This window comes from Hyperolius riggenbachi, chromosome 8 (assembly GCF_040937935.1).
Source record: "Hyperolius riggenbachi isolate aHypRig1 chromosome 8, aHypRig1.pri, whole genome shotgun sequence".
Taxonomy (NCBI): domain Eukaryota; kingdom Metazoa; phylum Chordata; class Amphibia; order Anura; family Hyperoliidae; genus Hyperolius; species Hyperolius riggenbachi.
In genome coordinates this window covers 97,618,830-97,640,631 of record NC_090653.1, presented here as the reverse complement: position 1 = coordinate 97,640,631, position 21,802 = coordinate 97,618,830, and the positions used below count along the sequence as shown (strand labels likewise).

General features: G+C 43.2%; 1 protein-coding gene across 1 annotated transcript in view; it reads left to right on the top strand.

The window, feature by feature from the left end:
- Positions 1-21,802, top strand: part of LOC137529037 (sodium- and chloride-dependent neutral and basic amino acid transporter B(0+)-like) — a 78,235-nt gene that overhangs the window by 24,615 nt on the left and 31,818 nt on the right. Inside the window, exons 3-7 of the mRNA XM_068250921.1 lie at positions 1,591-1,722; positions 3,834-3,995; positions 7,274-7,409; positions 11,752-11,884; positions 21,114-21,254. Of these exons, the coding sequence (XP_068107022.1) occupies positions 1,591-1,722; positions 3,834-3,995; positions 7,274-7,409; positions 11,752-11,884; positions 21,114-21,254 (704 nt within the window). The remainder of the gene's footprint in view (positions 1-1,590; positions 1,723-3,833; positions 3,996-7,273; positions 7,410-11,751; positions 11,885-21,113; positions 21,255-21,802) is intronic.

Genomic DNA, 21,802 nt, shown 5'->3' with positions numbered 1-21,802 from the left:
AATATTTTGGTGTGGGAAATAAACAGTTAATTTTTTATGTTGTTATATGTGTAAATTGTAATGTAAAAAATATGTAGATGTAGTTTTACTATTTGGCCACAAGATGGCCACCTTGAGTTTATTTTTTTTTTCTCCTTGTGCTTCTCAATCACCGGAAGCACAAGGAGGACGCGGAAAATTTTATTTGCAGAAAGACTGAAGCCTCTAGTAAGAGTGCTTCGGTTTTTCTGCTGGGGACACGGATCGGTGATCGGGAACCATGTTCCCGTTCACTGATCCCAGGGCTACTGGGGGACAGCACGGGAGCGCGCCGAGGCGCGGCACCGCAGCAGAGCAGCCGCCTGGACGCGAGGATCACATCTGGGCGGCTGAAATGGTTATAGACCGAAGAAAATAGAAAACATGTGGTTGGTCTACCCAATACATTATTGGAGATACCGCTATCTCTCCTATATGCTCTTGCAACTTTAATAGAAACAGAAGAGTCAAAGGGTCAGGAACAAACTATTCCCCACCTGCTCCTGTGCCTCATAACCGCCCCTTTGGTTGCTATGATATTCCTGTAAACCTATAAAAATATTTCTGATCCATGTTACACCTTCATTATGGAAAATCAGTTCACTCATCCATAATGCTGATCATATCCTGTGCCAGTGACTTTGAATACATGATTGCCTTATATTCCGATGTTTGGAGATTGGACATGTTGGAAATTTCAGACCAACTTTATCAAGATTTGTATGGTGCATGATGGATTGTAAATTATTAATGTACAGCTCCAATTAATTTTTTTTCTGAGCTTCCAGTTATTTTACTCAAGATGATTGGGGAAAAATGTATCATGTGTGTGGTACATTGGTCAGATTTTTGAATTGTTATAAAAAAATTGATTGCTATTCTTGAAATGAACAGATATTTAAAAAATAGTATGGTATCTGGCCACCTTTACCCTTGGCACCTCTAACAGCTGTTTTGTTGCTCCCTCTGCAGATGCAATAATTACCGTATTTTTAGGACTATAAGACGCTCCTGACCATAAGACGCATCTAGGTTTAGAGGACAAAAAAATGGGAAAAAATATATATACTAAACTTGGCGCATCCATGGTGAAGGGGCATCGTGTAGATTATGCCCCCTTTGTACCTCATGTCTCCTTGTACCTCTTGTGTCTTTCAGTGTCCTCCTCTGTCCCCCTTGTGTCCTCCTGTGTCCCCATGTGTCTGCCTCTGTCCCCCTTTATGCCTCTTTGTGTCCCCCTTGTGTCCTTCTCTATGCCCCTTTGTGTCGCTGTGTCCTCCATTTGTCCCCCCTGTGTCCTCCTCTGCATGGGCCCAGTACAGGGAGTCCCTGACATTGCGGTGTGTTGGAGGTTCGTATTGGCCAGCGTTCACAAGTCAGGAATTCCCTGCATATGGACTATAAGATGCTGTGACTTTTTTACCCCACTTTTGGAGGAGAAAAAGTGAGTCTTGCAGTCCAAAAAATACAGTATTAGCTTTTCTGCAATCATCAGTACTTTAGTGCTTATGTGTTGTATTTGTTGTTGTATTTTATGTTGTTTCCTTTCACACTATTGCATATATATTGCAGGTGCCTTCCTCATTCCTTACACCATCATGCTGGCTCTGGCAGGGTTACCTCTTTTCTTCCTGGAATGTTCTCTTGGACAGTTTGCCAGCTTAGGACCAGTGGCCATGTGGAAGGTGCTCCCAATCTTCGAAGGTCAGTAGAAGCGGCGGGCATAAAATCCAGAAGGTTTTCATGATATATAGAAAATTAAACCTTAATACACATGTATCTATGCCAACGTATTAAAGAGAAAACGTAACCAAGAATTTAACTTCATCCCACTCAGTAGCTGATACCCCCTTTTACATGAGAAATCTATTCCTTTTCACAAACCGATCATCAGGGGGCTCCGTATGGTTGATTCTGTGGTGAAACTTTTCCCACAGTGTGATAGCGCCTCGCAGCACTGAGGTCCTGACATCACACTGTGGGAGCCTTGTTGCATTGTGGGAAATAACAGCTGTTTCCAAATGCAAGCAGCATCTTCTTCCAGTGACATAACCTGCCAGCAGTAAAAATGTTACCATGTGGTAAATGTCAGAATGTAAATCAGGGAGAGGAACATTTTTACAATGAGCACACACTGACTAAATCATTTATACATAATTATTGTAAAAATTTAGCACTTTTTTTATTACATTATTTTCACTGGAGTTCCTCTTTAAATACCCAACCCAATTTGTCTCCAATAAAAAGGAAGGATTTTTTTCCTTACAGTCCTTTGCAATACTTCCCATGATACAATGGCAGTACATATCAATGTATCAAACTTAGATTTTGTTTTGTTGTATGTTATTTTTCTTTATACAATACTGTATGTATTTATTTAAGTGTGTAAGTCCTAACCACAATTGATGCATATAGTAAAGTATTTCATAGACTGCAAAGTGATCTTGATTCATTCTTGTGGTTCATGTAATGACAACTGTTCACCCTTGCTGTGTTTATTGAACTGCCGTCTATTTATCTAATGATATTATTATTCACTCCCATTCACTTGAATGGGAGCGTTTACCGCGACGTTCCGAACGCTTGCGGTAAACGCTCCGCAAGCGTCCGTCTGAACCAGCCCTTACATATCTGGCAAATTTGGTGTTTCTGGCAGGTAAGGGTGCTTTGCTATTAACTGCTAAATTCGGCGGCTTATGGCGGCTTTTTAATCACAAATACTTTTTTGTTTGAAAATTGATTTTCTCAAAAACTAAAAGTTCTCTTTGAATTTTTTTTAAGTTGTAGCCACATCTCACCTTTATAATACATGCAATTTTGGTGATTTTAGCATGTATGGGGGCTTTGCTATTAGCTAAATGCTATTCCGTGTTCACGACCGTGATTAGCCGTGATTGCCTGATTCACGGGAAAAATCTGAGTTGGATTCGGCAGTTCGTTTAAAATCCGGAAATTAATTACAGCATTTCCGGATTTTTTTTTCAACCCTGGCCGAATAAGTCGAATCTTTGATTGGGGGTATCCGAGCACCACTGATTACAATAAAGTAGTTGAAAGTATGTTAACCTTGGGGAAGCCATAGAACCCAGTCTTTAAGCACAGCATGCCCACAAACAGACTTATGGCTGGTTCACATGGGTGTCTGCACGGCTTTCGGTGGTGTCGCGTTCGGCGGGGTTGCGGCGGCGTCACGTTCAGGCTTTCAGCGGCTTCCCTTGGCTTTCAGTTGTGGTCTGCGTTTTTCTTCCCCATAGGGGGACATTAGTCGTGGTGGGGTTGTAGCAGCATCGCGTTTCGGGCTTTCAGGTGGCTTCCCGTGGCTTTCAGTTGTGGTCGCCGTTCTTCTTCCCCATAGGGGGACATTAGCCACGGCGGTTAACCACCCTAGGACCCTACATGTAGCATCCAGGGTTGCCTTGAAAACCAGGGAAAGTCAGGATTGGAACGCCACCTTCCCACGAACGTCAGTAAAAGCCCAGTACAAGCGCTTCCATTCACTTGAATGGGAGCGTTTAATGCCGAGTCCCAAACGCCGGCAGGAAAAACGCGGGGCAGACGCCCATGTTGACCTGCCCTAAGATGTTGGATTTCCCCACTGTGAGTACTGCTAGTGATTCGTGACCGGTTGGTTGAGACTGCTGGTTAGTTGCGTTCTGGATAACTGGGACTCTACTATAAGTGCAAAAGTAACAATTAAGATGACCATGGTTTAACTTTTAGAAACTTACATCTAAACTCTTCTTGCTAAACTAGTTACGGTAAGCATTTATGTGGTATAATAGATAATAAATGCCTGTTCTTTTTTCCCGTTACAGGTGTGGGAATTACAATGGTCCTAATTTCCACTCTAGTCACCATTTACTATAACATCATCATTGCATACAGCCTGTACTATTTGTTTGCTTCCTTTACAAGCGTGTTACCATGGTCAGAGTGCTTCGAATGGTCTGACAGCAAGTGCAGCAAAGTGCCCAAAGGTAAAGCTATTAATTTATTGACAAAAAGCCAACATCCACATCCAGTTATCATTCTCTAGTTATCAGCATTTTCCACTGTGGCGCAGAGGTACATATAGAACACCTGTCCATGTGGATACATTATCTGGAACTGTTTAAATATATCTATGTAAGAATGTTCTGTCATTTTCCCCATCTCTTACCTGTTAATCATCAAATGTAAAATCTGTAAAACCCCATGAAAAGCAAGTTTTGTACAGTTGAAGATGTATTTCTTGATGTAGCTTGCTTAGAACAAAATTGTGAGGTGGCTAAGTGGTCAGCAATGTAGACTTGTGGCAGTGGGGACATAGGTTCAATCACCAGCCAGGTAACTCTCGCCATCAAAGAAGAATTAAGACACAATGGGACTCAAAGCAAGGTAGTAGCTTTGATGCCTCATTACAGACTTTCTAGTAAGCTAAGATAGGAAATGGGCCAATAAAGGTGGCAGCCAGACCCCTTGAAACCCACTGGGCCCAAGACACCTGCCTAAATTGCTTTGTGGTTCATCCTGCTCTGTTCTTCATAGTGTTTTTATCCTATTGGGTGTGCTCTGATTTCCTGCTACGCCCTAAATTTCACTAATATGTCAATTGCCTTTCCCTGAATACTGTCCCTAGACTGTGGCAGGGACATTAGACTGTGAGCTCCTGTCAGGGAAAGTTAGTGTGTGAATCACTTATTAGACTTGGTGAAGTGTTAGCTGAATATGCAAATGCATAATTATACAAAATAAGGAGATTTCTCTTGCTGAGGTGTGTTAATGACACATGCTCTGGGGCAGTCATCCTGATTCTGAATTTACCAAGTAACCCAATCATTCTGAATTCCCCTTATGTATGCTTATTCTGGTTCTGATCACTAGGTATTGAAACTGGGCTCCTCCCCATCCCTTTATCTTCCTGTCTCTTTCTATTCTCCCCTCCATATAATGGACATATGCTCCATATAAAATATCCCTCTCCCTATACACACACAGTGACACACACACACACACAGTGACACACACACACACACACAGTGACACACACACACACACACACAGTGACACACACACACACACACACACACACACACACACACACACACACACACACACACACACACACAGTGACACATACAATCTCTCTCACACACAGTACACAAACACACTCTCTCACACACAGTATACACACACACAGACTCTGACACACACACAGTACATACACACACATGTGTATGTATATGTATGTATGTATGTATCTATCTATCTATCTATCTATCTATCTATCTATATCTATGTACATACATACATACATACATACATACATACATACATACATACATACATACATACATACATACATACATCTATACACACACGCACTGACACACACACACACACACAGTCAGTGGCGCACACACACAAACACAATGACATAAACACACAGTGATACACACACACTGACGCGCACACACACACACTTTCTCTCTCTCTTCTCTCTCTCTAGCCTCTCCTATTCTTTTTTTGCCTATTCTCAGGGCCAACATTTCCCAAGGTCCTCAAGTTCTTTGTGCCCCCCAAGTCATTGGTTGGAGAGCAGCAACCAGGCTCCAGAATTTTTCCTCTGGATTCCTCCTTCAGCCCCCATTCACAACCCTCCCACCCCAATGCAAAGGATCAAGGAACTAGGACTGCAGATGTCACATGGGCAGATGTAATGGTTTTGGGTGACTTGTAATGGCTTTTAAAGTCAGTTTAGTTTCAGGATACATTGCTTTCTTATTCATTAGCATAAAGGAATTATCTCATGATGTGACATTAAGGGAGGAGTGGATTTTGAAGTAGAATTTAAACTAAGATTCAAAGTTATATTTTTAAATGAAGTAGCTTGCATTTACTCATGGAACGACTTGACCATGACTTGACTGTTCTCTTTTTCCTAATCTCTCCCTGTATACTTTCCTAAAATGGTCACATTTCCCCTATGTTGTGCATCTAGGAAATTGCATTCAGTGTCTACAACATTTTCAGTGGATAACCCACTGATACAAACTGCCCGAAAATGAAAAAATGTCATACTGGAGGAACAAGTAAAAAGAATTAATTTTTCAAAAAGGCCTTGCAGTTTAGAGAACATCCATTTTAAACATTTATAAGAAAAAAGTTTTTTTAATTGGTATGACATTTTGCTGTGGTACACTATACTGTATATTATGTTCTGAGTTCTGCATACACCTTTTATACATTTTAAAGCAGACCTGTGATCCAGCACTGGGACAGAAGGAGGCACAAAAGTGGGGCAGAAGTGATACAGAGGGGGCACTGGGAGCACAGGGGAACAGAGGTGACACAGAGAGGGACACTGGAGGCACAGAAGGGGACACTGGAGGGACAGAGGGGGACACTGGAAGCACAGGGGAACAGAGGTGACACAGAGAGGGACACTGGAGGCACAATGGAACAGGAGTGACAAAGAGGGGGACACTGGAGGCACAGGGGCACAGAGGTGACACAAAGAGGGACACTGGAGGCACAAGGGAACAGGAGTGACAAAGAGGGGGACACTGGAGGCACAGGGGCACAGAGGTGTCACAGAAGGGGACACTGGAGGCACAGGGGGGCAGAGGGGGACACTGGAGGCACAGGGGAACAGAAGTAACACGGTGGGTACTGGAGGCACAGGGGGCAGAGAGGAGTTACCGGAGACAGAGATGGCATTTTTTTTGACTAATGGACAGATTCAGGTTAAGAACGAACCTACATTCCCTATCTCATGCATTGACACGGGGCTGCCTGTATAGTATATGTATGCTAGTATTCATCCTAGAACAATATCAGAGCAGTGTTATTCGTTTTCAGTACACTGTTGCAATTATGAACATACTTAATCACAGCAATAGAATACCACCCTCTACATTTTCAGTCAATATTGCCATAAATGACTGGGAAATGTTTTGATAGGCCTGTTAGCATCTTCCTAGATGGGGTTAAATCACCATATCAGTTTTTAAGACCACCATTTAATAAATTACCTGGGTTGCAATCAATAATGTCCTAGACTTGGCTCAGATATATGGCCCATTGACCGTTTTTTTATGTAAGAGAGAGACACTTTATCTTTAGACTGAAAAGACAGTATCTAAATTGCTAGTGCCGATGTTTATACATGTGACAGTGTACTAACGAATAAGACAGATTGATTATTAAGGGTTTTCATATGAACAATCCCTTTTAATTAGTTGTTGCTGATCGATAGTGACTTTTGTGTTCACAGGGTTTTGCAACATTACTCTGCAGTCAGATCTCATTGAGACTGTAAACCTTACCTGGGTCAAAGACAATAATTACACCTGCTTGGCAAACTCGACGTGGTTTATGGATACCGAACTTCCTAGCAAACAATACTGGGAGTGAGTATATTTAGCTTGTTATTCATTTAGTTGATTAAGGCTGTGTGTTCTAGCACATTGATTTGCTGCTTGCCACTATTATGTGTTGCACCGCGCTTGTTTGAATGGCAACATTTAATATACTGTAAAAGTTTGTTGGGCAACATTTTGATTGCATTGACTGATTGGAATAAGAATAAGCCCTCAGTGTCTCAATTCTGGCAGCTCACAGAAGAATTGCCATCCCCATAAACAAGGCAAAGGTTTTTTAAACAGACCTAATTGTATTACATTTATAGTATAGACATGGGGCCCCATCCAACTCAGTTTTTCTACGTTTTCTCCTAGGAGATAATTTTTCATCTTCTGTTTCAGCACTTTGCAATTGAAAAAAAAATAAAATGACAGTATTTTCTTGCTTGCTGGTGGCTAAAAAAGCATTTTATTGACAAGCTGTGAAAATATCATCTAGGAGAAAACTTGAAGAAAAAGTGAATTGGATCAGGCCCAAAGTCTTCAATCCCAATTAGTGAGAAAGCAGCTTCAGCACTGAAAAAATCCTTTAACTATTTCTTGCAGTGTGAACGTTTTTTTCCTCCTATCCAGGCAGTTAAAAAGTGTATTGAAATTTGAATATAGCACGGTCAGCTCTGTGGTTCAGCCTTTCTCCTTTTAGGCCCTGTTCACAGTGCTCAGTTGTGTTGCAGAATAATTCTGCGTATCAACTGCCCATACAATACCATGGGCCTGTTCAAAGTATAGCATTGTAACTGATCACATTATTCTAACTCGCTGCATGCAGGCTTTTGGCTTGATTTACCAAGACAAATAGCATGCCTTATCAAAGTTAGCACTCCTTATCAAAATTGACTCGCCTTATCAGAGTAGCATAGTGGACTTGTGCCTGCTAATTGGCCGTCACAGGAGCTCCACTAGTCCTGCCCTGAGCCCCTGCGGGTTCGCAGTGCTCGCTATGCTACTCTGATAAGGCATGTTAACTTTGATAAGGTGTGCTAACTTTGATAAGGCATGCTATTTGTCTTAGTGAATCAAGCCCTTTGTATTAAACTCTATGTCCAGTCTCCATTGCAGTTCACACACGTTAACACATTTTAACATGTGCGTTATGCAACGGACTACTGTGAATTCAGCCTAAGGCCTGGAACCCACTGAAATCCGCAAACGCAAAACGCAACCGCTAGCGTTTTGCATGAGCGGTTTGCAAGCGGATTCATGCGAGTTTTCAGTCGCGTTTTGCAACAGTGTATTTTTTTCCTCAGCGGTTGTGTAGCGTTTTGCGTTTCACGTTTTTATCCTGATTGGTCCTGTGAATTATTTTTAATTTTGTTACAGTGTGCTGAACCGCAAAACGCTAGCAAAACCGCTCAGTTTAGGTTTTGCTGAGCGTTTCTGCTAGCGTTTCAATACTTTACATTGAAGCGCTAACGCTCCCAAAATGCTGCAGGTCCTGCGTTTGCGTTTCTGTGAAACGCAAACGCTCCTGTGGAAGTTGCCCCATCCATTAACATCAGCTGAGCGTTTTGGCAAAACGCTAGCGTATCGCAGCGCTGCCAAAATGCTCAAAAAAACGCTCTTGTGGGTTCCAGCCCTAAGGGTCCTTTTCCACTGGGTGTGTTTCAATCTGAAAATTGGATTGCAATTTGCACACGATTTGTCAGAGCTTCACTGATCGCAAGGCACCATAATAAGCAATGTAATTGTGATGTCCCGTTCACACTGATGCAATTTGATCTTTTCCCAAACCTAAATGTAGTTCAGGTTGCATTTTTTTTTTCCCGTGTTTGGGCTTAGTCTTAGTGGTCAGTTGCATAACACATGCTTTATCATGTGTGTGAACTGCAATGGAGACTGGACATAGACTTTAACCCTCCTGGCGGTTTGCAAAAAAATCGCCAGGGGGCAGCAAATCTTTTTTTTTTTTTTTTTTTTTTTTTTCATGTAGCGAGACAAAGTCTCGCTACATGATAGCCGCTGCTCAGCGGCATCCCCCCAGCCCCTCCGATCGCCGCCGGCGATCGGAGATCCGGAGATCCCGTTCAAAGAACGGGATCTCCCGGAGGGCTTCCCCCGTCGCCATGGCGACGGGGCGGGATGACGTCACCGACGTCATCGACGTCGTGACGTCAAAGGGGATTCCGATCCACCCCATAGAGCTGCCTGGCACTGATTGGCCAGGCAGCGCACGGGGTCTGGGGGGGGGGCGGCTGCGGCGCGACGGATAGCGGCGGATCGGCGGGTAGCGGCGGCGATCGGGCACTGCACGCAGCTAGCAAAGTGCTAGCTGCGTGCAGCAAAAAAAAAATTATGCAAATCGGCCCAGCGGGGCCTGAGCGGTGCCTTCCGGCGGCATAGCCCGAACTCAGTTCGGGCTTACCGCCCGGAAGGTTAATACAAAGACTGCATGCAGCGAGTTAGAATAACATGATCTGTTGCAATGCAGTACTGTAAACCGGCCCATAGAATTGTACAGTATGGTCAGTGAGTTGACATGCAGAAAATATTCTCTGACGCAACTGAACACTGTCAACTAGCCCCTTTATGCTTGCCATTTTGCTATTTTAGGTTTTTATTTCATAATGAATCACAAATGCAATTATAATTTGAAACCAGATCAACCCCAGAAAATGACATGTTGCAGAACAGGGAAAATGGTGATTGTGCCACAGTGCGTTTGCGATCTGAATTTTTACTGGTACAGAGCTTTAACTCCTTCCTTACTCCTTTTTGTTCTAAAGAATTGTGTTGACTTATATCATGTGTGCAGAGACAAGACAACTGCGTTGTGTGTTTCTTCTGTCCCTGGCATGAGCTGTTGTATGTGGATGCATGCACAGTTGGTCTGAAACCAGCAGTATCAGCTGACGCTAATCGTATCTGTGTTTGCTTGACTGCTGAGTAATGAGTGATGGATGGATGAAATAGATAAATACTATCTCATTAGTTATACAAACCTGATAGCTTTTTGTTAGGTTGTGATCAGGATCCCTGGACATTATTTACTGTTCACTGACTGAGTTGCTTTTCTTGTTTCCTGAATCTGCTTTTTAAAGTAGACCTGTCACTAAAATGACAACACATAGTTCAGGAGGACAAAGCAAGGGTGGGGGCAGCCATGTTTGCTGATAGTATGAGTAGATTTTCTTCTCAGCTATGTGTACACACTGCTTCAATTAACCAGAGCAGCCAAGGCAACCTGACCTGAATCAGGTCAATTGGGCGCCATGAAAGGCAGGTGTCTAATAGACTCCTGTGTTCATTTTCTGTAATTGGGTGTCCAGTCAGTCATTTGGATGCCCGATGCAACCAAATAATGTAGCAGTTTCTGGAATCTTGACTATTAGAAGCTACTCACAAAATAAGGGTGAAAAATACAGTGGGGGAAAAGGCGGCCAAGTTGAAAGGAAAATTGGATTAAAAGCAAATAAAAATTACCTCAGGAGGTGACACTGGTAATTAGTAAGGAGCTGAATAAATCATTGGCTAACAATGGTGATGCGTTTCATGGAATCGTGTCTACATCCTCAGGCCAATATCTCATGCCCGTGATAACACACAGCCGAGCTTTGAGCTCCTCTTGTAAGTTGCGTTACTATAATTACACATGCGAAATTTGCTATTACGATGCGAAATTATGGTAGCGTAATTGCCATTAAAATCGTATTTGAAAATACCGTAAGCGTAATTTTCAACGCGTAATTCTGCAGTTCGTTCATAACGTAATTTCGCGTTAAACCATAACGTAATTTCGCGTTAAACCATAACGTAATTTCGCGTTAAACCATAACGTAATTTCGCATTTCTTCGTAATTTCGCGAATTTCGTAATTACTTGTTAGCAGGGTTGCGTGCGAATTTTCGCCAAAGGCATTTTCGTCTGCATGGCGAATTTTGATGCGAAATATCACTACATGGCGAATTTTATGTGCAAAATAGCATGCCGTAACGCAAAAACAACGCGAAAATTAACGCTTACAGTAATATGAACTATCGCGAAATTACGTTATGTAACTACGCTTACAAACGGTTGCATGCAAGGCAAACGTAATTTCACGATACCCACTGTAATGCGAAAATTACGCAAAATCGTAATTAAGTCATTACATCTCTAGTTAATACTCCCAGGATCGCCTTGAGCTCTGAATAGATAGATTAGCAGAACAGTTAATATTTTTTATTTATGAATCCTTTCCTAATCATAATCAATAAGGTAATCAACTCTGTCTAGTTCCTGTTAAGTAATAGATCAATGAATTTCCTACACGCATGAAGGTGGCAATTGTGTTTGTCTTGTTTACTTAAATAGCTTGTTATGCTGACAAGACCCCTTCACACCTTTTTCCTAGTAAAGTGGCACTTCGTCGGTCAAGTGGACTTGATGAGACAGGAAATGTTGTTTGGTACTTGGCCCTCTGCCTCCTCTTGGCATGGATAATAATTGGTGCAGCTTTATTCAAAGGCATAAAGTCTTCTGGAAAGGTAACACTCTTATACGCTCTGTATAGTATATGTTTTAGAGAACATTTATTGTATAATACAATGTGTCATTAAAGCTAATGGGAATCATACAAAAAAAAAAAAATTAACCAGATACTTACCTAAGGAGAGGGAAGGCTCTGGGTCATATAGTGCTTTCCCGCTCCTCTCCCGGTCCCCTCCGTTAAGCGCTGGCTCCCCCAGCCCCACTGCAGGAGGCTTCGGAAGTCTTTGGGAGATGATTGCTCCGGAATAGGTTGGCTCTGTACTGCGCACATACAAGTGCACAAGAGAGGATGCTCGCACATGCACAGTATCGAGCCGCCCGTCTTCAGGAGCACTTGGGCTCCCGAAGACTTTCGAAGTCTCCTTTGGCAGCAGAGAGAGCAGTATTTGACCAAATTGGTTGATTACTGCTACCAGGGAGGTAGCACTGGAACGCGGGGACCGAGAGCCTTCACTCTAATTAGGTAAGTATCTGGTTCTTTCGGTTTTTTGTTTTTATGATTTCCATTCACTTTAAAGAGGAACTGTACTGAATATAATGTAATGAATAAAAAGGCATATATATATATATATATATATTTTCAAAATATTCATTTATAAATGACTTAGTCAGTGTTTGCCCATTGTAAAATATTTACTCTCCCTGGTTTACGTTCTGACATTTATCACAGGTTCTGACATCTTTAGTCCTGACAGGTGATCTCGGCAGAATGTTTGGTTAGTGAGAGCTCTGAAGCCAGTTCAAAACATACTTAGTCTCCCAGACTGGGGGGAGGGAGAATTCCCCATAGTTAAACAGCTGAGGCTAAACATCACTGGAAGGGTGGGGTTACATTCAATACACAGGAATATATAGATGTAGGAAGTGTTTCTGATGCTGAAACCAGAAGAATTACCTTACCTTAACTACTCTGCGACCGCTCCACGCCAGTGGGCGTGGCCGCGGCGGCAGCCCCAGAACCGCCTGACGCCGATTGGCATCAGGTCCTGAAGCCGGCTACTGAAGGAGATTGCGTGCAGGGTGCGCGCGCATCTCCTTCTCGGGGGGCGGAGCTCTGCCCCGCCTTCAGTCTCCGAGCGGCTATTGCAATGATAAATGCAATTTTGCCTTACATTTAGCATTGCTTTCTGATAGAGGGCTTTTTGGTCTCTTTAAGCGAAGCAAGTCACTTCGGTGCTGGGGCGTGGCTGTGTAATGTCTGATCTTGGCTCAGCTATAGTCTGCATCCGCATGCCTGTAATTCTGGTGCCTGGCAATAGCCCAAATTATGTGTCCTTCCCCCTGCTACGACTTGGAGGGGGAATACTATTTTACACCGCTGGGAATTTCAGCGGCAGCAGGGTCTCACCCTGCACCCAACTGGCCGGGGGTGTACGCCTTAAGCCCTTTATACCTTCCAGGTGGTTCTGGGTCACCATGAGCTGTATGGGTATTCCTTAGCGGTTAGCCACTAGTGAATTAACCAATCTGGCTTGCTCCTGTTGTCCCATTTCCTGTTAATACAACAGTGCAATTTTATTGAATAGAATTCTGTACAGACTACTGCACTTTTCATCAGCACCCACGAGTCAATCAGGGAAGAGCTGGAAGTGGGCAACATTTTATCTTCCACTATCACAGATCTCCATCACCAGCTCCATCTCACTGCTGACCTGACCACACACAGTGAATCTGTCATTGGCACTTGGCAGGGGTAGGAACTGGACAATGACAGGTGCTCTCTAGCTAGGGAACACCCAGTCTGCTGCCACCTACATGCTCGCAGGAGAGACCTCTGAGTTACATGAGTTTTTCAAAAGAGATTTTTAATGAACAGTGGCATGGGCGTTTCAATCACCCCCTGCAAACCCTGCCAACGCAGGGGGGCCCAGAGGCTTTTTGGGACCCTACTCCCCTACCGCAAGTGCAGCCAATTAGCAAAAAAAATCCCTGTTCACTCACAAAAAACATGTGCAGGAGCGTGTGTAATTTTTTCCTGTTTCCAGATGCTGCTTTACAGCAGAACACTCTCTGCTGCCATTCACGGGCTCCTGATCACGTGACCTTCATGGGGTTTGGCGAACAAGGGAGCCCCAATGTATCATTTTTGCAGGAGGGCCCTATTAAGTCTAGTTACGCCTCTGTACAGTGGCATCAAATATGGATATTGTGCAAGTAATGGCACAGTGCCCTATTCCCCTTTACTAGCAATGACAAACCTGGGAGGGTCAATTAGACAGATTAGCTTCGTGGTAATGAAAGTCATATTCAAAGTCAATTAGCTCCTGTGCATAGATAGTGACACCTAACATAAAACTATATGGTATCTGCCACTGCAGTATAGCAGTATATTGTACACATCATTAACAGACTAAACGCAGAATCTACTATTCCAGACTACTGTAGAGCAACCTCCCCAGCTAAAGCACATACCATTAAAGCACATTACAATTACTAACCTATGAACTTTAGAGCACGAACCCAACTCTAAAGAGATGACCTCAAAGAGAAATCTGCACTATTTGCCTGGAAAGCTCATCCCACAGTAAACCAATAAAACCATAGCCTTGTAAATGATACACACAGCCATGTATTAAAATGCATTGCTCCGTAAACCATTAGGAGTCACTGCATCATAAACTGTACAGATGTCTCCAGCATGACATTATATTATCTCATAAAAAATCCATTTCAACCAAATATTAACATGTGCCAGTTAGTTTGGCTAATATGTCAAACTGTAAAGTCAGGTTTTATTGGGAGGATTTAGCTTAGCTACTGGTTGGCCGTCTTAAGCTCTTTTTTCCTGTATACTAGTTGTGAGTAAGGTGCATTATTATCATATATTTTTCTTCAATGAGGTTTGTACAGTCAATACACTGTAATTCCTGCTATATAAGTATCTTTTCATTTTATTAAATAAAATCTGTACTGCCCGATTTGTACAATAATAAAACCTACCAATCGAGTCACTGTGATCTCTTGGATCCCTCTATGCTGTTTCCGCCTGCTCCCGGCCACGATCCTGGCTTTTAACCTTTTGGGGACCAAGTACATTGAATCAACGTCCAGCAGGTGGAGCTACCGTTCTGACTGGACGTTAATTCAACGTCCGCGCTAACGAACCGTCCCGACACGATCGTGCGCACCAGAGAGGGGAGATTAAGCTGTCATATGACATCTGACATCTCCCCTCAGTGATCAGCAGCCATCACGTCGGATCGTAGTGATCAATTTGACAGCTGCGGCGGTAGGGGGGGGAAAGAAGAGGATCCACTCACCTCCCTGACGTTCCCGCGATGATCAGCGCCCCCCACCGCTTTTGCCGGCATCTCTGCTCCTTCTGACGTCAGCGTCGGGTCCCGGCTCAGCAGTAGGAGCTGAGATGCCGGCCGGAGCGAAGGGATCCGCTGCGGCTCGTCGCTGGAGCCTGGAAGGTGAGTGATTGCTGCTGACAAGAGGGGACACCTGGCCACACAGGGGGGGGGGGGGGGAGACAGCCCAGCCAGACCCTGCAGGGATCCGGCTGCCTGACCCCTCGAACGTGCCCCCCTCCCCTTCTGCAAAAACGCACACACACAAACACACCAGCAAGCTCATGGTGACCCATAACTCATTGGAGTGTGTACGGGACTACAATGGTCCTAAAAGCCCCCTTACTAAGATGTTAATGTAGTGCAGTGCCATGCACTGATGAGAATCAAACAATCCGAAACAGTCTCTATGCATGTTGGATTATTATGGCTCTGTACAAATTAACAAGCTGACACATCATTGCATTCCAGCGGTTCTGGAGGTGTGTTTAGCTTCTAAGGGTACAATGGTTAATTTGCATATATTCAGCAGTGATGCACTGGGAGACATCTCAAACTCACTCCAACCTGAATTATCGCAAATTCTTTGTGTTTTAAGAAAGCAAACTTTTGTTTATCTTAACATCTTAGTAAGCAGGCTTTTAGGACCATTGTAGTCCCTTACTCACTCCAATGAGTTCTGGGTCACCATGAGCTTGCTGGTTAGTCTGTCCCTCTCGGTGTTACAAGCCCTACTGCATAGAGCCAAATTAATCCATGCCATGCACTGATGAGGATCAAACAATCCGAAACAGTCTCTGTACAAATTAACAAGCTGACACATCATTGCATTCCAGCGGTTCTGGAGGTGTGTTTAGCTTCTAAGGGTACAATGACACACGCACACACATACGCACACATATATACACATACACACACATATATACACATACACATACACACACACACACACACACATACACACACTAATATGTGGGTATGTATATGCATAGGCAAACGCAGGGGGGATTACAGCTGCCCAGAATTCCCCCCTCAGACCAAGGCCGGTGCATTGTCTGGGGACAAGCACAAGTTGAGAAACCAGAATATCTGCAGGTATCCTGCAGCTCACAGCACTGCCCCCTTTCTTTCCCTGCTACAGTTTACTTTGGATGGTGCAGCAACATGTGTACATAGTATGGAGCAGCTCTGGGGAAGTTAACAGAGCACAGAGACTGGTATGAGCACAATCCTGTGCCCCTGCTGTGTGAATGCTTAACTTTCCCCTTTATTAGCAATGTTGGCTGTCTTCATTATTATCTGTATCCAAACTGCTCCCGTTGTCGATCGGGAGCAGATTGGACATATCGGAAATAATCATCAGATCCTGTCAGCCGGACTGGAAATTGCATTGTGTACCCAGCATGATGCCCTACCATATTATACTGTATTGTGCGTGACTGAGGGAAACCTTTCAGGAATCCCCCTTGAAAATCCTTGGTTGTGTGTGTATGTATGTATGTATGTATGTATATATGTGTGCGTGTGTGTGTGTGTGTGTGTGTGTGTATATATATATATATGTATGTATGTATGTATGTATGTATGTATGTATGTATGTATGTATGTATGTGTGTGTGTGTGTGTGTGTGTGTGTGTGTACAGTATACTACAAGTTTTTATTACATGGTGAATTATCTGGGATTTCTCAGTTTCTTAGCATGTGACAGGCAGCTCCCTCCACCCCCCTCCCCCCACCCCCTCAGCCTCACAAACTGCTGAAACTGAGAGCAGAGCGTGAGGAATAAACCAAGCACACAGAGCATGCAGGGGGCATGCATAGCTTGTATTCATTACAACAGAGACAGCCCATTCCTCCCTGGGTCGACAAAGCTTGACAAAGAAAAGATTAGAATATTACTGAGACAGTGCAACTACGAAAGGCTGCAGTAAGACAGACCACATTAGAACAGGTATAGGAACTTATAGGATAGAAGAAATAAGGCTGAACATTTTGTTACAGAGTTTCTTTAAGTAGAGAGGCATACCGATATTGCCTATCACAACCAAATGCAACACGTAAGCATGTAAAATCCAGATTTGTACAATTTACCATGACATATGCATGGAGATAAAATGGGAAATGAAGCCTCTCAATTTATTTTATTTTGGACAACTGTAACCACCTTGGTTATTTATACCTGAGTCTATTGTCATGTTATGAAGGTGGTCCAAAATCACTTAGAGTCCAAAACTGACTCGCAGGTAAAGAATTCTACACTTAAAACTGTAGACTGTGGTGCGTAGTACACCATATCGTGTTGTAGACATATATAATAAGGTGGAAACAAATAAAGCATAACCACTAACATCTATACCAAAATAAGTAGTATCGTCTTATTGTGGCTCCATAAGTATCTACTGCTATTATTCTCTCTTGAAGCACAATTTTAGACAAAGATGCACATTTGTTCTTCTGGAATTTTGTACACAAATGCTTCTTTTTTTCTGTCATATAAGGCTTTTACAGTTGGACATTTGGATCAGTGGCGTAAATATAGAGAAGCAGCCCCCACTGCTTCCACTAGGGCCTCCATCTCATGCTCTTCTGGCTCTGTCCCCTCATTCAGACATACAGATCAGCACGGCCAGATACAGGGCTTACCTCTTCCACTGTCAAATCATTCCTGTGCTCCCCCTACAGCCACTACGTGTCCTCTGACCTTTGCCTTCCTCTCGGTCTACCACACGCAATGTACGACATGCAGAAAATCTCAGACCAAGAAGAAGGCAGAGACCAGAGGGCACCTAGTGGCTGCAGTAAGAGCTCGGCAGAGACACAATGGTGAAAAGGGTAAGCTCCATACCTGGTCGGGCTAATCTGGGTCTAGATGAGTACAAAGAGTCATGGAAGCATGGGAGGGGTCCAGAATAAAGAAGTCTGGGGGCCCTTCTTCCTGCCAGGACTTATGAGGGGGAAGTAGGCCTGAACATAGTAAAAGGGCGGATCAGCTTATGGGCGCCCCATAGCAGCAATGCTATGCTTCGCGGCTGCCAGACCCCGATGTACATCTCCCTCCGAGTTGCGACAACTTGGAGGGGGAATAGTTTTTAACGCCACCTCGGAGTTTAGCGGCAGTGGTGGGAGCCGTCATTTGCTCTCACCGTGCCGAACTGAGCGTCACCAATACAATATGCACCCATAAAAGGGGCCCAATAAATGTATTCCGGAGAGCCCTGTGAGCCAAAGATTGGTTCCTGATTTGGATATAAATTTTTGGTCAGGTGACCTTAAAGGTGCACTATAAAGTGAATAACACAACCTGGTAGAGGAATGGAAGGAATAATATACAGATGACTTCCTCCAATCACAGACTCTCAAAGCATTCTATTGTTTTTGTATTTAGTGACAGAAATGCAGAGCAGTTCACTCACTTGCGGGGGCCAACAAAAGCAGCGAAAAGAAAAACTCTCCCTGTGTGCAACTAGTAGGAATGTTTGTACGTACCTAACTGTCACTAATCTCATTTACTGCTGGAAAGGTTTTTATTCATAGCTACATAGCTCTTTCAGCTGCAAGGGATCACCGAAAGTTAGGAATGTACAAACGTTCCTACAATGTGCAAGCAGGGAGTTTTTTCTCTTTTTTTTAAACTTTAGCTGCTTTTGTTTGCCCCCACAATTAAGTGAGCTGCTCTACAACTCTGTAGGCTCTGTCACTAAATACACAAGACGTTTTGGATTAGAATGATACCATTTATTGGCTTACTTAGAGATTAATAAACAGTAAGCTTTTGGCTAATAATAAGCCTTCTTGGGACTTGGTTCCTGCATAAACTGTCCGATGAAGGCTGATTATTAGCCGAAAGCTTACCGTTTATTCATCTCTGAGTTAGCCAATAAATGATATCATCCTGATCCAAAACTTCTTGCTTATACTGATGGCTAACATGGTACAACACTCTACTGCTTCTACTAAATACACAAGTGATAGGATACCCTGGATAGTCAGTGATTAGTGTGAGTCATCCTTTTTCTTCCTCATTTTGTTTTTATGTCACACGCTTACCACTTCCAGGTTGTGTCTTACTTAAAGGACACATCCGAGGAAAATAAAAAAATCAAGATCTACTTACCCGGGGCTTCCTCCAGCCACTGGCAGCCGATATGTCCCTCGCTGCAGCTCTGATGTCATGGGGTCCCCTCCATTGTAGATGTCGACCTTACCAGGTCAGAATCTTCTGCGCCTGCGCAAGTCCGCCGCCACGATGGTCGCGATCTAGTGGCTGGGAGCATTATGCGCAGGCACAGTATTTCAGTGCCTGCGCAGACACAGTATTTCCGTGCCTGCGCAGAACACAACAGGCTACATGAGCACGAATGTGAGCACGCTCGCGCAGGCGCAGAAGATGGTGATCAGGAGCATCAGGATCTGCAACGGAGGGGACCCCATGATATCAGAGCTGCAGCAAGGGACATATCGGCTGCCAGAGGCTGGAGGAAGCCCCGGGTAAGTAGATCTTGATTTTTCTTTTCTCGGACCTTCCCTTTAAGCCGTAATTTAACATTATGGTGCTCATGGTGCATCAGAATTTCCCTGCGCTGTTGTGTGCTGTCTCACCACTGATCACATTATGAACATCTGCCTGTTCTATGCAACAAGATTATTGTTTATCCACTAGGATGCTGTGCAGTGTTTAAAACTTGCACAATTACTAAGTTACAGAAATTAGGAAAAAAACATGACTAGTATATAAATGCTGACACCACAGGAACTGCAATTTGTGGGGGATGAATGGAAATGTTGCAGGAGCGAACTGTGTTTGGGGGCTGTCGATGAATACACCGGTAGCTGTCAAACCTGATTACCAGGAAATGAAGGGCCAGCCTGACGACTGTTTCAGGAACCCTACTTTAAACTCCCAAAGGGGACATTACAGAGGAAAAATATATCAATACCACTAACATGACTTTCAGTAGAAAACCAGTCAACGCTATGTAAATAAAAAATAAATAAAATGCCTTTAAGCAGGAAGCAAGAAACACTGAGAATAGCTTCAGCATTGTTTTTTTCACCTACATTTTGATAATTTTTTTTATTGTAAATTGCTGAAAAGTTAGTTTGAATAGAAGATTATTCTTTTTATTATTATTGTTATTGTTGTTATTGTTATTATTATTAATTTATAAAGCATTAACGTATTCCATGGCGTGACACTGGTACAAAATACAGAATTGGTAGGCATAGTAATTACAGTGGCAAATGTAACACAATGAATAAAATGTAAAACACATTTCAAAACACAAAAGGGTGAGAGAGCCCTGCCCTTATGAGCTTACAATCTAAAGCTGAAAAAGGAAAATTTATCTCCTTGGAGAAAGCTCAGGAGAAAAAGTTAATTGAATAAGGGCCTGCAAATCTTGGTTTTACTTTGAATCATTCCTCACAAAAGTAAACCCATTTTTTTTATCTTCTTAGATATATTTTAAGGTCTGCAATGAATGAATTTCCATAATTACTAATAAAACATTATAAAGCTAAATGATGATGCAACTATAATGAGCTCCTGGTCACATAAAGTACAGCCATTTAGAAGCTTAGGAGGTTTTTTTTGTTCATTACTTTGGGTAATAAAAGCTGTGCTGTTCTTTATAGGGCATTTAAAACTAGCACTGCAATGGCTAGAAGGAAAGTTACAACAAAGCCAATTTCATTGCACATAGCTGCCAACTTCCGCTTCTTAGTATTTCAGCTTTTTGGACGTACACAAGTCAAGTGACGATTTATCTGTTTTTACGTCTTGAGAAAATCATTTAATAGAGCAGACAAACTGGTATTACATGCTCGGGATGTGTTGTGTTAGCAGTTCTCACATGCAGTGAAATTAAATTTTAATACACAGTTGAGCAGATAAGTTGCAGCATGCTAATCATCCGGCCCTTGTTTTCACAGGTGGTTTATTTTACTGCTATATTCCCGTATGTGGTCCTGTTGATTCTCCTGGTACGAGGTGTTACTCTGGAAGGAGCGTATGACGGAATTAGTTTTTATATTGGAACACAGTCAGACATTTCCAAACTTAATAATGCTGACGTAAGTTTATGAATTGCCATATTTTTTCTCCCTTGCATGTACTATACTTTTGACAAGTTTTTTAAAATGGCCTTTTTTGGTTGTATTATATCTGTATTGTTTAACATATTATTTTGCATATTTGAAAAAGCATAGAAAAGGGTAGTTTAAGGCCCCGTTTACACTTGCGGTTTGAGTCCGCAAGTGTCCGGGGTCTGGGTCCGGGGGCCGCAAAGAGACCGTACGGGTCTCTGTGGTGGCCACAAGTTGCCACAAGTAGCGGATCTGGAATGTATCAGTTCCGGCTACAATAAAGTAGCCGGAACTAGATACATTGCAGTGCCAGAAAGTCACCGCAAGCATGGGGGATACCGGCGTGTAGTCCGGGCCCCTCAAGTGGCATAGGACCGGTGCTGGAAGCATCCGGTCCTATTGCTAGTGTGATGAGAAACATCCGTTTCTCATTGCACAGCATGGCCGCATGTTCGGGTCAGGATCCGGCCTGGGTCCGCAGCCGCACGGGGACGTACGGCAAAAATGGAGCATGTTGGAAAAAAGCCGTATCGTCC